The sequence below is a fragment of the Dysidea avara genome, chromosome 7 (genome assembly GCF_963678975.1).
Source record: "Dysidea avara chromosome 7, odDysAvar1.4, whole genome shotgun sequence".
Taxonomy (NCBI): domain Eukaryota; kingdom Metazoa; phylum Porifera; class Demospongiae; order Dictyoceratida; family Dysideidae; genus Dysidea; species Dysidea avara.
The window spans coordinates 22,660,398-22,674,382 of record NC_089278.1 but is presented as its reverse complement, the minus strand read 5'-3'; the positions used below and the strand labels follow the sequence as shown (position 1 = coordinate 22,674,382).

At 38.4% G+C, this 13,985-nt stretch overlaps 1 protein-coding gene across 1 annotated transcript; it reads right to left on the bottom strand.

The window, feature by feature from the left end:
- Window positions 1-13: 13 nt before the first annotated feature.
- Window positions 14-7,709, bottom strand: LOC136261900 (J domain-containing protein-like). Its single transcript, XM_066055991.1, has 5 exons — window positions 7,578-7,709; window positions 2,528-2,606; window positions 2,338-2,474; window positions 283-409; window positions 14-231 (listed from the first exon to the last, which is right to left on the bottom strand). The coding sequence occupies exons 1-5, from the start codon at window positions 7,653-7,655 to the stop codon at window positions 173-175; spliced, it is 480 nt and encodes a 159-aa protein (XP_065912063.1). The 5' UTR covers window positions 7,656-7,709; the 3' UTR covers window positions 14-172.
- Window positions 7,710-13,985: the final 6,276 nt, after the last annotated feature.

Below are 13,985 nucleotides of genomic sequence, written 5' to 3'. Positions count from 1 at the left end.
GATTACCACCATCACCACTGCAATCTGTGATAATAACTAACGCAGCATATGCAAAATACATACAGTACTACATGACCATGATACAGTAGCAGTGTTTATGAAGTGCAGCTTGTTTAGTTCTCTAAACTCCATTTCATCCAATCACATTCACAATTCAATTCATTGTAGATGATCACAACTTGTATGACCTAAACTTATTAAGTGCAGCATTACTGCTACCATGGTGACCAACTGTGGACAAAGAACATTATCCTAACATGTTACCCAGATTGAAATTGTCACCTCTAAATTCAGCCAATGAGGGTGCCCCTTTTTGGGTGGGAGTCACATCCTGTTTCTGAGAGCTGGTCTGGTAAGATTCATCCAACAAGGCAGCTGGTTGTCGTGGTGATGAGCCCCAGTGTAGTGACTAGGTAATATCAACAATAAGGTGTATTAGCCCATGATAAATGATTGCACGAAATGACTTCTAGTTTATACAAAATGGTAATTTGAAATGCATGTGTCACACAGTACAGTAGCACTGTATATTAAGAATCATGAAGGTTAGCACCTTTTCACAAAAAATATATATACTGACCCGAAATCAGCTTCACAATAACTTCATGGTGCTTGGCAGTATTGGTTAGGTAGAATCAGGCCCAAAAGTGTCCCCAAAACGACCAAAAATGCTTCAGATAAGGTTACTATGGAATTTTTTTTTTTTTTTTGGCTGAATGACTGACTGACTAATGCCTTCAGACAAGCATAACTAAGGCTACGTGCTTGATTTTTTTCACTATTTGATGTTGCTTCAGCCCGACAGGTGCCTTTTGGCATACTGCAGTACATACAGTGCACGCATCATGGACTTACCTTTGCCCTCCTTTGTGTCCCATATCTTTTTGCTGACAGTTCAAGGTGTTGATTTGCAGTTGTTCAATGGCTTCCTTACGTTTGTGTCCATTCTTTCCGTGGTGACTGCAGAGGCACTTCTCCTACCACTGGAGCGTTGTTTTGAGTTGAAGGATGCTTTTCAAGGTGGTTTTTAGGTGTGCATTCTATTAGGATTTTTGCAAAAAAAAAAAAAACATGGGCAATGGGCGATCCCTATTATGAACCCACTATTGTGGTTCATGATAAAGGTTCTCTACACTGTATAACTGCTTTATTTGTAAAGACCGTGATAAGCTTTCCAGCGACAAACACTAAAATCGTGTGTTTATATGGCTTCATAGCGTAGCGCTTGTTGTAGAGTGAACAATAAGCCACTGGCACTAAAGAGCCACATGGATAATGTAGAAAACCAATATACATAATCCGCTGTACAAACGATTGCTACTGTATAAATATTGGTAGCAATATCGGTTCTCCTGCTGTTCTGTACTGATACTGATATTGGTAAAAATTACCATATCGGTGGCTGATATTTTAGCCGATCTGATTATCAGTACACCTCTAATGCCAAAAAGCACTTCTTGGGCCAAAGCGATGTCGAACAGTGAAAAAATCAAGTACGTAGCCTTAGCTGTTATCGAGTTGCACTTGTCTGACGGCATCAGTCAGTTACTCAGTCAGTCAGTTACTCAGTCAGTCAGTTACTCAGTCAGTCAGTAGAAAATTCCATTTAATAATTTATAAAATTCTGTAGCAACTTGTTGAAAACGTTTCGTGTTGATCTGAATACTTGGTTTTACCTAACCAATACTGCCTCATCATCGTCAGGGAAAAGTGAGGCTGGTTTTTGGGTGATGTTTTTTTCATGGGCCACATCCACTCCTTTGCAGTCCCTACTATCAGTACTATCATACTGTATGATACTTGCAGGATCTTCATGTTCTTTAAAAGTAACATCACCACCATACATGCTACATAGCTACATGAGTTTAATACTTGGTCTCTGTTCCCGGCATTAAAATGTTTAACTTTTGTAGTTGAATAGTTAGTGTATATTGTCACTCCTGACAGTTCTAGCCATTTGTATAAAGTTTGAAAATCAAAATCAACTTGTCTAAACCCATGAAGGTTTGGTGAGAACTGCTGAGAGTTTGGTTGCCAGCAACACTGTTAGAAAAATGTTCAATCGATATTATTTTCAACCAAGAGTTCATAATAATATATTATACCCTCTATATATTCTGAGAAACGGGTGAATTGGGACATGTTGCAACATGACTTCACAATACGCCCTTAGGATTCCATATATTATGAACTCCTGGTACTATTTAGTTTCACTGCACTTTATGAATCATAGATGTATTTGTAAGGCAATAATATTGCACACAGAAAGTGAAAATAAGAAAATTAAAACCTCAACATTTTCACCCATAATTTAATCCCACACAACATTTAGCTCACCCCATGAGTGGACTGTAGCCTCATCCAAGTCTCAAATGGAACTATAGCTCCTCCATCCAGCCACCTGTCATACTGTGCCCTCTTCTCTTCGTTCGTCAGTGTGTCGTAGGCATGTTGTAGCTCCAAATAATGAGCACCTAAAAGATGACCACACTATACAGGTGGTCACATGTCAGAGGGAAGAGCTCACGTGATGACTCATCACCAGATGTCTTGTCCGGATGATAACGCAACACCAACACCTTGAACTCTGCTTTGATCTGGTCCATCTATACAGGCACAATAACATACACTATTATGCAATATGCATGCCTCCCTAACATTTCCCAAAAAAGGAAAACCCTCCACAACAAGGAAGTCCCAAAAGGTCTAGTTCCATACATTTTATATCCCTGAAAGGTTTTTACATTTGCAACAAACATTGACCAGGTCCTAAGTGTCTATTTGACTGTTAACTACTTGTGCATAAGCCTCACGCAAGCCCAAAGAAGTATTTAACTATTGGTACAAAGTTAGTGATACAGCAGCTCATTAGCCTTATTGCTAGCTAACATGTAACAATTATCATCACACCTCAGTATAAAAGCAAATAGCAGCAGTGCCATCAACAGTGGGAATGATAATGTGAACGATGTAATCGGACATGACACCACACATACATAATGCAAAGTGAACACACGAGTGTTCATCAGTCTTTTGTGTATATACCTCTGCCACACAATGATTCCAAGCAAGGCAAGATAGTTTAGAATAGTTACTCCACCATCTGACATGACAAAAGTAATACAGTGTACACATTTGTACTGTAGCTACAGCCCTTCTATTATTGTATTTACTAGGAAGGGGAATCTAATAAGTGATGGAAGTGACTCGTGCATCCATTACAACCCACCTGGGTATGATACCTGAACACAAAATCAAGTCACTTTCATACCATGCAATGTTTATCCTTTAGAGAATCAAATTAATGAGATAGGTACATACAAACGTAATATATGCAATCAACGTAACCAGAAACTTACTGTAGCTTTATACAAATAATTATTATTCCTTGGCTGTTTGTCCAGTAGTGACTGGAATACAACCCACCAGAGTATTAAAACAGGGCATGAGTTGTTGTGTACAGTTAATTATACTCTTGGCTGCTTGTTCAGTAGTGGATACATACAGCTATATACTACAGAGTTTGTTTTTTTTTAAATTAAAACAAAGGTGAGAATTAATTAGTGTTGACATCATGACTAGAGGTTGTATACAAATGCACAATGCAAAATGCTTAGCAACCACTACAGGCCAGGAAGAGACAAAGACTGCAGTCATTCTCAATGGTTAAGCGAGAACGGGACATGTTCTCTAGGTTAGTCACTTGTATAAACTAGGATAGCTGCGGTAAAAAGTCATAAAACATTAAAATTTGCCACTAATCTATCAAAAATAAATAACGCACTTGTCTGTATTAAACTTAGTTTTCAATATTTGTTGCCACTAGTGCCTGACAGTGATACTTGCTGTTGGCAGACCAAGAGTATTCGTCTCATTCACTCCCATTGAAACTTGCCCTCAAGTATAGCTAACTAGTAGCAGCTATTAAAGATTATGGCGTGATGCAAGCTCTCTACTGTATTTACGGGGGTATCCATCTCTGTTGCAGACATATTATATGCAGTTGAATAGAACCAGATTCCCTACCTCACACTAAAGTGTTTGGCAATAAAAAGCTGAAATTTGACTATGGGCTACAGTGCATATGTTTAGCCCATTGGATAACTTGGGTAGGGGTGGGGTGGGGTGGGGTGGGGTGGGGTGGGTTCCTTAGTCTAGACTGCTTTCCCTGTATTGGGTAGGGGGAAAACTCTATCCAAATGAAAAGGAAAACACACACATGACTAAGTAGCTAGCACATAGTTTGGGATGAGACAGATGAAACATCAGGATATAAAAGAGTGAACACTGTTGCAGTTCTGCTTCCAAAGTGTGATTTAGTACACACAGTGGAACCCAGGCTATTATCTAAACTAAATGGGGAGAAGGGTGCTTGTATAAGCATCCATATACATTATAGAGAGCTTTGCTAAATTATTCTAACAATGTAAACACTAGGTGACAAATACTCTAATTAGTCTGGTGTCGACTGTCCCTTCGCAAAAAGTAATACCATATCATTTAAAAGGATAGACAGCGTAGGTAAGTGCTGGTTACCGTATGCCAGATAATTGCCTTTTAATTTGCATTTGTTGTCAAGGTGATTTGTGTGTGAACATCATTGATTGGCTACCGCTGAATCTGGGCAGTAGAAATGATTTAGTATCTGTATTTCACCAGACCCTTACTTTTTGCAAAGGGGCGGGCAGCACCAGACTAGGCTTGAATGTGGGTAAATTAATGCTAGTCTAGTGCCCAGACCACATTTTTCTTTGGTGTGGGGGCAGAGAAAAAAACTGCACGAGACTAGGGTAAATTTGGAGATGCTTGTCCAGTCCATGATCCAGACAGCTGATCATCCAAGACAAAATGGAGGAATACAAAACAATGAAACTAGGATGACCTCCTGGATTTTCTGTACATTTGAACATTGCATACTGCATGCTTAAAAAGCATATTGCATAAACTACATGGACTGTAATTTGAATTTGGATACTGGGTAGGCTGGTAAGGCCATACCAAATTAATCATATGTTTCACAGATTGTTTGCCCTCTAGTAGTGACCCTGCAGGACAAAAAAAAAAATTAAAAATGTAAATCATTTCAGCTGCAACTGGCTGCTTTGGTAGAGTTTACATGACTGCTCTATTAGAGTATCTCGATCTTGACAGGTGCAAAAGCTAAAGTCCTTCAGAAATAAAGTGATGGAGCTCCATTTCCTTCCCCTTTGCTACTACACCTGTTACTGCTTGCACAATATTAAAGAGTCTACAGCCATATTAGCACCCTTTTAAAGAGATCATATGATTCACATTTATTTTTGGGTTTGCCAAAACGTGAAACAAGATTAATTTGTCATGGCCTAGGGCTACAGCCCAAAAATACATACAATATGCCTAATAGTAGGGATTTCCAACCAAAGCCTAATAGTAGAGATTTCCAACCAAATTAAAAATTTTACATCCCTTAAATTCTTTGGTGTGGCAAATATTGTGTTAGAATCAATTTAGTGCAAACCTCACCTCAATCGGTGGTTCCTATCAAGAGATACAAGCAAAAAAAGTCGGTAGAGTGGTGATTATTGTGTATGATATTTTCAGGACATTTTTGTACATTAGCATAGCACCAAGCAAAATATCCAGTGCCATAAATTTTCATAATGAATGAAATTTTCACCACATAACCACTCAATGTAGTAAAATGCATCAGCTAGGTAAAACCTTACTAAAGTGACCACTCCTTTGTAGAATGACCACTTGTGATATTTAATGAATGAGTCAGCAATTTGCTAAGAGTAACACATATTCTGTGTTTGGTACCCCACATATATTTGTCACCACCTCAGCAAAAACCCGACCTGTTTGCACACCTTCCGAATTAAAAAAAAAAAATCTCAGCATTATCTCCAGTGTCCAAGGAATGGATCACCAAAGTCTTTCTGTGGTGAGTAGTTTTGGAATTACAGCACTAGACAGTAGGAAGGGCAAAATAATGGATTTGTACAGCGACTATACTGAAAATAAACTACAGGCACTTACATTCGCAGCCATAACTTCTGTTTGCACTGGTCTACAATGTTGTAATTTGGCTTAAAATGTTCACCATGGATTAGCAAGGTATAGTGTTCACCCTGTAGTCACTTACACATGCGGGTATCAAGGCGGCGTAGTTGAAGAAATGATGACGATCTTGTTTACGTTTACCACATTGTAAACAAATGCGTGTGATGTGCACAGCATTGGGGCTACAAAGATTTTCAAACTCTTCATGAGCAGGCGAATAAGATGGTGTATAGTTTGAGTCTTCCTTCTCCGAGTAATGGCCTGATAAAAACTTGTGTATTTTTCTTTGTAGCATACGTGAATTTCCGAATTTTGATTTTCTCAATACGTATGCTTGTGCAAACAAGTCGGGTTTTTGCTGAGACTATCACATTTAGAGATAATTAACTAGTCATATTGTATGACAGAATGACCTTTGGCATCACAGGTCAGAGTTAACAATTACTTTGTAAAAACATGACAATCAGATTGCAGCATACATGATCAGTAATAAGGTAATTAAGGTTGCATTTTTAAGATATATTTCATGGAGAATAGTAATTATTATATAATATGATGACATTGCTAAAGAACAACAATAAGCTGTCACTGACAAGAATTACAACCATTGCAGCTGCAAAACAAATGACAATAACAGCAGAATATCACAACAGGTAGTTGTGAAGCCTTACAAGGTAGGTATCATGTGCCTAACACTGTTTTTTTCTTCAGAAGCTATGCACGGTGTTGCATGCCATAAAGCGATTCCTCAAAACAAAATATACTTGGATTGGTGCGGATGGATGTTTTGAACACCAGGGTGGTTGTTACGCAGAATTCTGAACAGTTCAAGATGCTGGTATACCTTTTTACAAGACGTACTTTTGTTATGGACCACCGGAAAGTCTCTTCACAAAAAAACGGATGATGAATTCAAAATCAGCATGTCCACTTTGCCCAGGATGACTTCTTTCAGCCTCATAGGCCGCAGAAACTCACAGAAAACTCAAAAACTCTTAACAATAAGTGGTGCCATAAAATCCCATACATTATGTCATACAGAATTTTTGTATGAGATTCCTATGGGAAATCTTGAACTTTGATTTCGCGTATTTCAATAACACTGGATGAGATTTAATTCAGTAAAGTGCATTACGAAGTACGAAGCATTGGCTATGACGTACTAGAACAGCAGCTTGTAAAACATTTATTGAGTGGTTGCATTTTGGTAAGTGTGAAAAATCAGTAGGTTGGAAATGGCTACTAATAGTACAAACTATAGCATGAGTACATGTACAGTTAGGACAGGTGAGTTGACTCTATAAAAGATTCTTTTGATCGAATTAGATTCAATCAGTTATTATTTTCCATTGCTGTACAACTTCGATTTGAAGGATACGTACAAATCTCAATAAATTACATAGCAATCAAAAAAAATAAATACAGTACAACTTAAATTGATCAATAGATTTATCATTTTATAGAACAGTTGTGAGCAAAATGTTCAAACGGACAGAAAATCCACAGTACTGCTATACCGTATCAATAAAACTTACAGTAGATGACTTGTCACATCCAAGTAGCTCGTAGTAAGTCATCTCCTCTTGGCTGCTAAACAAGTTCGTCGACGCCATTCTTGACTTGATTCTGAGAAAAACGATCCCGCACGTGATCTCCCACGTGATCGATATCAGTAATATATACCAGGGGCGGATCCAATCTCCCTTTATGGAAGAGCCGTACTATAGCTTGATAAACTGCTGCTAAGTTTTTCGAAATTCAGTTTGAGTTGAGAAATAGTGACAACACTCATTTTACTTCTCTTTACTGCAAAATCACTAGTCTGCTACGCAGCAGTTTCATGCGAGGTTTTATGCACAATAAGCAGGGCCGCCCACGGGGGGAAACTGGGGCATTTTGCCCCTGGCCCCAGCCTGAAAGGGGCCCCAGGAGGCCCCATGAAGGGCTCCTTGAATAATACCTGTTTAAAAGATCGATATACTCTAATAGAGCAGTCAGATCTAAATAGTCACAGCTTGGGTGAAGTTGTGATTCAGAATGGAAACCTCCTTGCCCCTGGGGCCCCACGTAACTCTTTGCCCTGGGCCCCTTAATTTCTCCGGGTGGCCGTGACAATAAGTGCCTCCATAGATAATAGACACCCCTTCTGGGCAATCACATGGATAATGTATGAGAAAACCACAAATTTCAAAATGTCATATCTCATGATCTAGCTATAATCTTATATACTCCATCATTTTAAAATTTGGAGAGGTTGATTCACAGCTACAAATAATGTTAAATTGAGAAATGATATCAGGCCCGTACGCAGGGGGGGTTCGACCGAACCCCCTATTTTGGTGGTCTTAAATTAACTTTGTTTATAAACGCTAAATAAAAACCTTATTCGCTGTACATCACGCTATTCATACGTGGCAACTAGTGAACGGTTCGGAACGTCTCGCCACGATGCCACGCGAGATTAGTAGCGCGGCGCTTATAATTTCCGATCGATAAGCGGCTGCGCGGAAAGGGTCTGGCCACGCGAGACTAACGCGAGATGCCACGATCGAGGTGGAAGCATAGATAATATACGCGCTATATATAGCGCGTATATTATCTATGGTGGAAGCCATAATCCATCGCGCACGAATATAATTATTATAAATATATCTTTTGGCGTTTAATCAATTAAGAGTTTTAATGACCTGCACGTGGTGGTTGTGATACACGTATATAAGCGCCTTCATGAAGCGGATTCGCAATAATGATTCTGATATAAGAAGCTACTTTCCTACTACAAAGAAATCAGTGGAAAATGAAGGAAATCAAGGTAAGCCACTGTACAGCTAGTACTGCCGGCCAGCTGCATAGCAGCTATACATACAGCAGCTGTGTATGTAGCTATATTGCTGTAATTTTGCACATTCTATAACGTAGTGATAAAATGTTATGGAGTTGCTGCTATCATTGATATGCATTCATTTGTAGACATACAATCTGACAGTTCCCAGCTTGCCGAGGGTGATGATGTCCAACCTGCAATTGAAATATTGTCATCATCATCATCACAGTCTTCCCTAGGTAGTGATAATAGTGATAATGATATCGGTGACAATGAGCCCGATGAAATCGATTCTCTCTTCGTGATTAGTGATGAAGAACCAGATACTAGTGGTGAAGCAGAAGTTCAATCAACAGTCCACAATGTTGCTGTGACGGAGGGCTGTACCGCTGCAATAGCAGAGCCACTAAGGCAATGTCATACCTCTGAATTACCTCCAGAGACATGCACAGATATTGGTGGTTTGCTAGCACCAACAAAGTCAATAGACGAAAAATGCCACACACTCAACAGTTTATCAAATTCTGAAAAGTCTTCCTATATTTTTAAGCACAATCCACCACCACGAGTTCTACTTTCTCACATGGATGCAATCGTAAGTTTAAAATAGCTTGGATGAACAAGTACCCATGGTTACGGTATAGTACAAAATTAGATGGTGTGTTTTGTGGTCCTTGTGCTATACTCCTGTCATCAAATAGTCGACATGACGAAGGAATTCTTGTAAATAAACCATTTAACAATTGGGTCAAAATCAGTGATACTCTCACAAAGCACTCCCATCTTGTTTACCATTGTGACTGTATGCAGGCTGCTGATGCTCTGAAGGATTCCATTGTCAATCCAACATCATGTCGAATTGACATTATCAGTGACACTCGGCTTCAAACTCGCATAATTCAGAATAAACATATTCTCCAACAAATTGTCCGTGCTGTCCTTTTTTTGGGAAAGCAAGGCTTGGCATTTCGCGGGAACAAAGAAGACATAAACTCATCAAAAAATCCCGGGAATTTTTTGGCGCTATTGAAAGACTACGCGGAGCATGATGAAATACTAAAGGCTCATTTGCAACATCCACAAGCTAGAAATGCAACGTACATATCCCCAAGATCACAAAATGATATCATTGATGTTATAGGGATTGATATAATACAGGCCAACATTATTGAAGAAGTTAAAAAAGCTGAATTTTATTCTGTGCTTGCTGATGAAGTGTCTTCTCACAATACAGAACACCTACCAATTTTTGTTAGGTTTGTTGATGGCAATTTTGAAATCAGGGAGGATTTTATAGGTTATGCGAAATTAGAGAGGTTTAGAGCACAAGATATTGCAAATGCGATCAAAGGAATGCTGTTGGGGGCTGGACTTTCACTGAATGAACTGCGAGGTCAAGGTTATGATGGAGCATCAACTATGGCCGGAGAACAATCAGGTATTCAAAAAAAAATCCAAGAAATTCAGAGCAAAGCTTTATAATACTCATTGTGCTGGTCATTCACTGAATCTTGCAATCATAAATTCTTGCTCTGTTTCGCCAATACAAAAACTGCATTAGCCAAGTAAAGGGAATTACAATATGGATCAAGTCTTCTCCCAAGCGAGAAGAGCTCTTGAAAGTAGTATATCATAAAGGAATTCAGTGTGGGGCTGTTCAGTCACGTTTTCCACTGCTGAATGTCTGTATAACTCGCTGGGTAGAGAATATTGATGGCTGGGAGAAATTTGCTTTAAGTCACCCTTTCTTGCTTCACATGTGTGAGGTCATTATATACAGTGATGACAATTTTGAATTGTTTAATGACAATTGGGCTGCTGATGATAAAAGAAATGCCATGGCTTACCTTAAGATCTTGGAATCATTTAAATTTATTTTTTGCTTGGTAGCATTGCAACGTTCCCTTTACTACTTGAAAGAAGTAGCAGTAAAGCTTCAAGGGAAAAATCAAGATATTGTATCTGGAGTTGCACACGTTGAAGAAGCATCCAGAAACCTAAACTCTTTGAGGGAAAAAGCAGATGAGTATACACATAGAATATTCGAGCACAGTAGCAGAATTGCAGCAAAATCAAACATTGCCATAACTATGCCACGAGTAAGTCAAAGACAAAGTCACCGAGCAAATACACAGTTTACTTCCATAGAGGATTACTTCAAAAAAGTAGTGATCATTCCCTTCCTCGATCATCTAATCAGTAATCTGTCATATAGGTTTGATGCACATATGAAACAGGCAGCTGGAATTCAGAGATTGATTCCTACCAATATTACAGAAGAGTTAGCCACCTGCAATATCAGAGAAGCTGTGAATTTTTATAAGGATGACTTGCAAAATCCTGATGTTATAGATGAAGAGTTACATCGCTGGAAATTGAAATGGCTTGCTATGTCTTTTGCAGACAGACCTCAAACTCTTTCAAGTACACTAAAAGAATCTGGCAGCTTTCCAAACATATTTACCTTGCTAAAACTTTTTGCAACGTTGCCATTAACATCGTGTTCATGTGAACGTTCTGCCTCTGCTCTCCGCAGATTAAACAACTACATGCGATGCTCTCAAACTGAACAAAGATTGACTTCACTGGCATTGATACATAGCAATTACGATGTCAAGATTGATGTAGATACTGTTTGCAAGAAGTTCATAGAGAAACACTCTCGAAGGATTGAACATGCTAACATGTTATTTAGCAATACAGATTAGCAAGAGTGTATCTAGCTATATAGCAAGGTATGTCTTATTATAACTACGTAAGTACTAGCTAGCTAGCTATATGAAGTTTTGTACATTATATTACAGACAGTTGTTATCATCTGCTAAATAGGTACGTATAGTAGTTATAATGTGTACTTTGCTTTGGTGTGGTGATATACTTATAATATGTGCCATTGTTTGCAGAAACCTTCATTTAGGCATATTTTTAATGTTAAAATATCACAGGTTTGTCAGCGTCTGGGGGCTGCACCCCCAGACCCCGCGTCTAGGACCGCCTACTAGGTCAAACTAGAACCCCCCCTTTTAAATTCTCTGCGTACGGGCCTGGATATTAATTGAATTTGTTGTTTTCCCACACATTATTTATGTGATTGCCCAGAAGGGGCAACTGTTGTCTTCTCTCATAGACAATGTATGGTAAAATGACAAACTTTAAAACGTTATATATATCTCATGACCTATATATGCTATCCTTTTAAAAATTGGAGATGTTACTATAGACATTTACCCCTACAAATATTGTAAAATTCAGGTTGCTAGGGGCAACTTTAGTTATTATGAAATTCATCCATAATAATAAAGGCTACAGCTGCACCATAGATTATCTTAGTCTGGCGCCGCCGACCCTATTTAGGCGCTTACAAGCACCCCGAAAATAGAGGTGCTTGTATAAGCGCCTAAATAGGGTCGGCGGCGCCAGACTAAGATTATCTATGGCTGCACTTTGAAAAGTTTTTTAAATTTTAAGAATACAAGAACCAGCCCTACCCATCCACCAACTCCCAAACGGTAAGATTTACTACAGTGACTTGAAACATTGTTGGGGATGCTGATGACTTGAAACATTCATCTACTCTTATAGTCAGACAGTTCACTCTGTCTGCAGGTAGCATGACAAGAGTGTATTAAACATTTCACAAAGCAGCTAATTTGATAAAAAAATTATTTGCAACAATATAATATTTCAGTTGCTCACAAGTTAAAAGTTATTATATATTACACATTCAAAATGCAAATTTATAGTAAAACATGCATGGCCGCATGCACCGAGACATAATACTGATAGGCAGGATTTTAACACTACAGTATAGCATAATAGGAGCATGTAGGCTGGAATATAGCTACTCCAAATGAAAATGTAATTTTCCTGTTTTCTTTCCGGACTACAGTATTTACACTGATGGGCATTATTATCTATAACTGAGCAATAAAAGTATGGAAGGCTTACTGCTAATTTGTGTAGCACTACAAAATTATGATATCATCCATATGCACATGGTCACTCATGAGGCACTACAAATTTTGTTAATAGCATAGGGGTCATTCCATGTCAAATCAACAAGGAATTTAGGATCACCTCTCGGATTTTGACGAAACTTGGTGTGTTTGTAGTACCTGTGGTGCTTATCACTCATGCAAATTTTTAGCTCCATACATTCCATAGTTTCTGATTTATGACCACAAATATTTTGAATATTTCATGAAAATTTGGTCCATCTCTAGTTATAAAATTGAATGCAACTTTAATCTGTGTAAATATTTTTAAACACAATTTTCACTGATGGAAGACTGTTGATTGACCTTTCCAATGATCCCTAAATTATGGGATATCTACTTAATTATGGTTCAAAAATACTTCATTGAAAACTGTAATCCTTTGTATTTTGAAAAATGCTGCTTGAAATTTTTCAAATTCTTTTGTGAATAATGATTGGGTCATAGTCTATGTTTGATAAAATTTTTGTGGTGGGACCACAATGGGCTCAAGAGATATAATGAATTATGTTGTGGTATGCAGTGGAATTTGCAGGCCATTATTGAGCACTGTATTGGAGTGTACACCTTCAATAACCACTCACAACAAGGCCATGCCAAGTTTGTCTTACAGAGTGAAGGTGTCTAGCTACATTGGAACCTGTATTAGTGACCACCTGTATTGAAAGGCCACCTATATACTGCAGTTAAATTATACTTCTTCTAGCAAATCCAAAAATGGTCCTTATTAGACAGGTTGACTATAAATTATAGATCTGACCACCATGTGTCCCTAAACATCATGTAAATGTTGTACCATCTCTTCACAAGTACCTTCTTTATTAAGTTGAATCCCACTGTAGTGGATTTAGCCATATTTAAGTTCCGTATGTGGCTGCATAGATACATACAACAGGACTCCTCAGAAGGGATACCTGGATACCTTGATAACCAGGACACCTGTTTATACACTGTACTCCCACTCTAGCGGTGCACACACATTTGGACCAAGATACTTCTGTAGCTTCTGTAATATGAGCACTTTATTATGGTCCTAAGAATGGAGGGGTTTTACCATATACGTACATGCATTGATTGTACCTCAATGTGTGAAATTAATTACTACATTACATTCACAACCACTT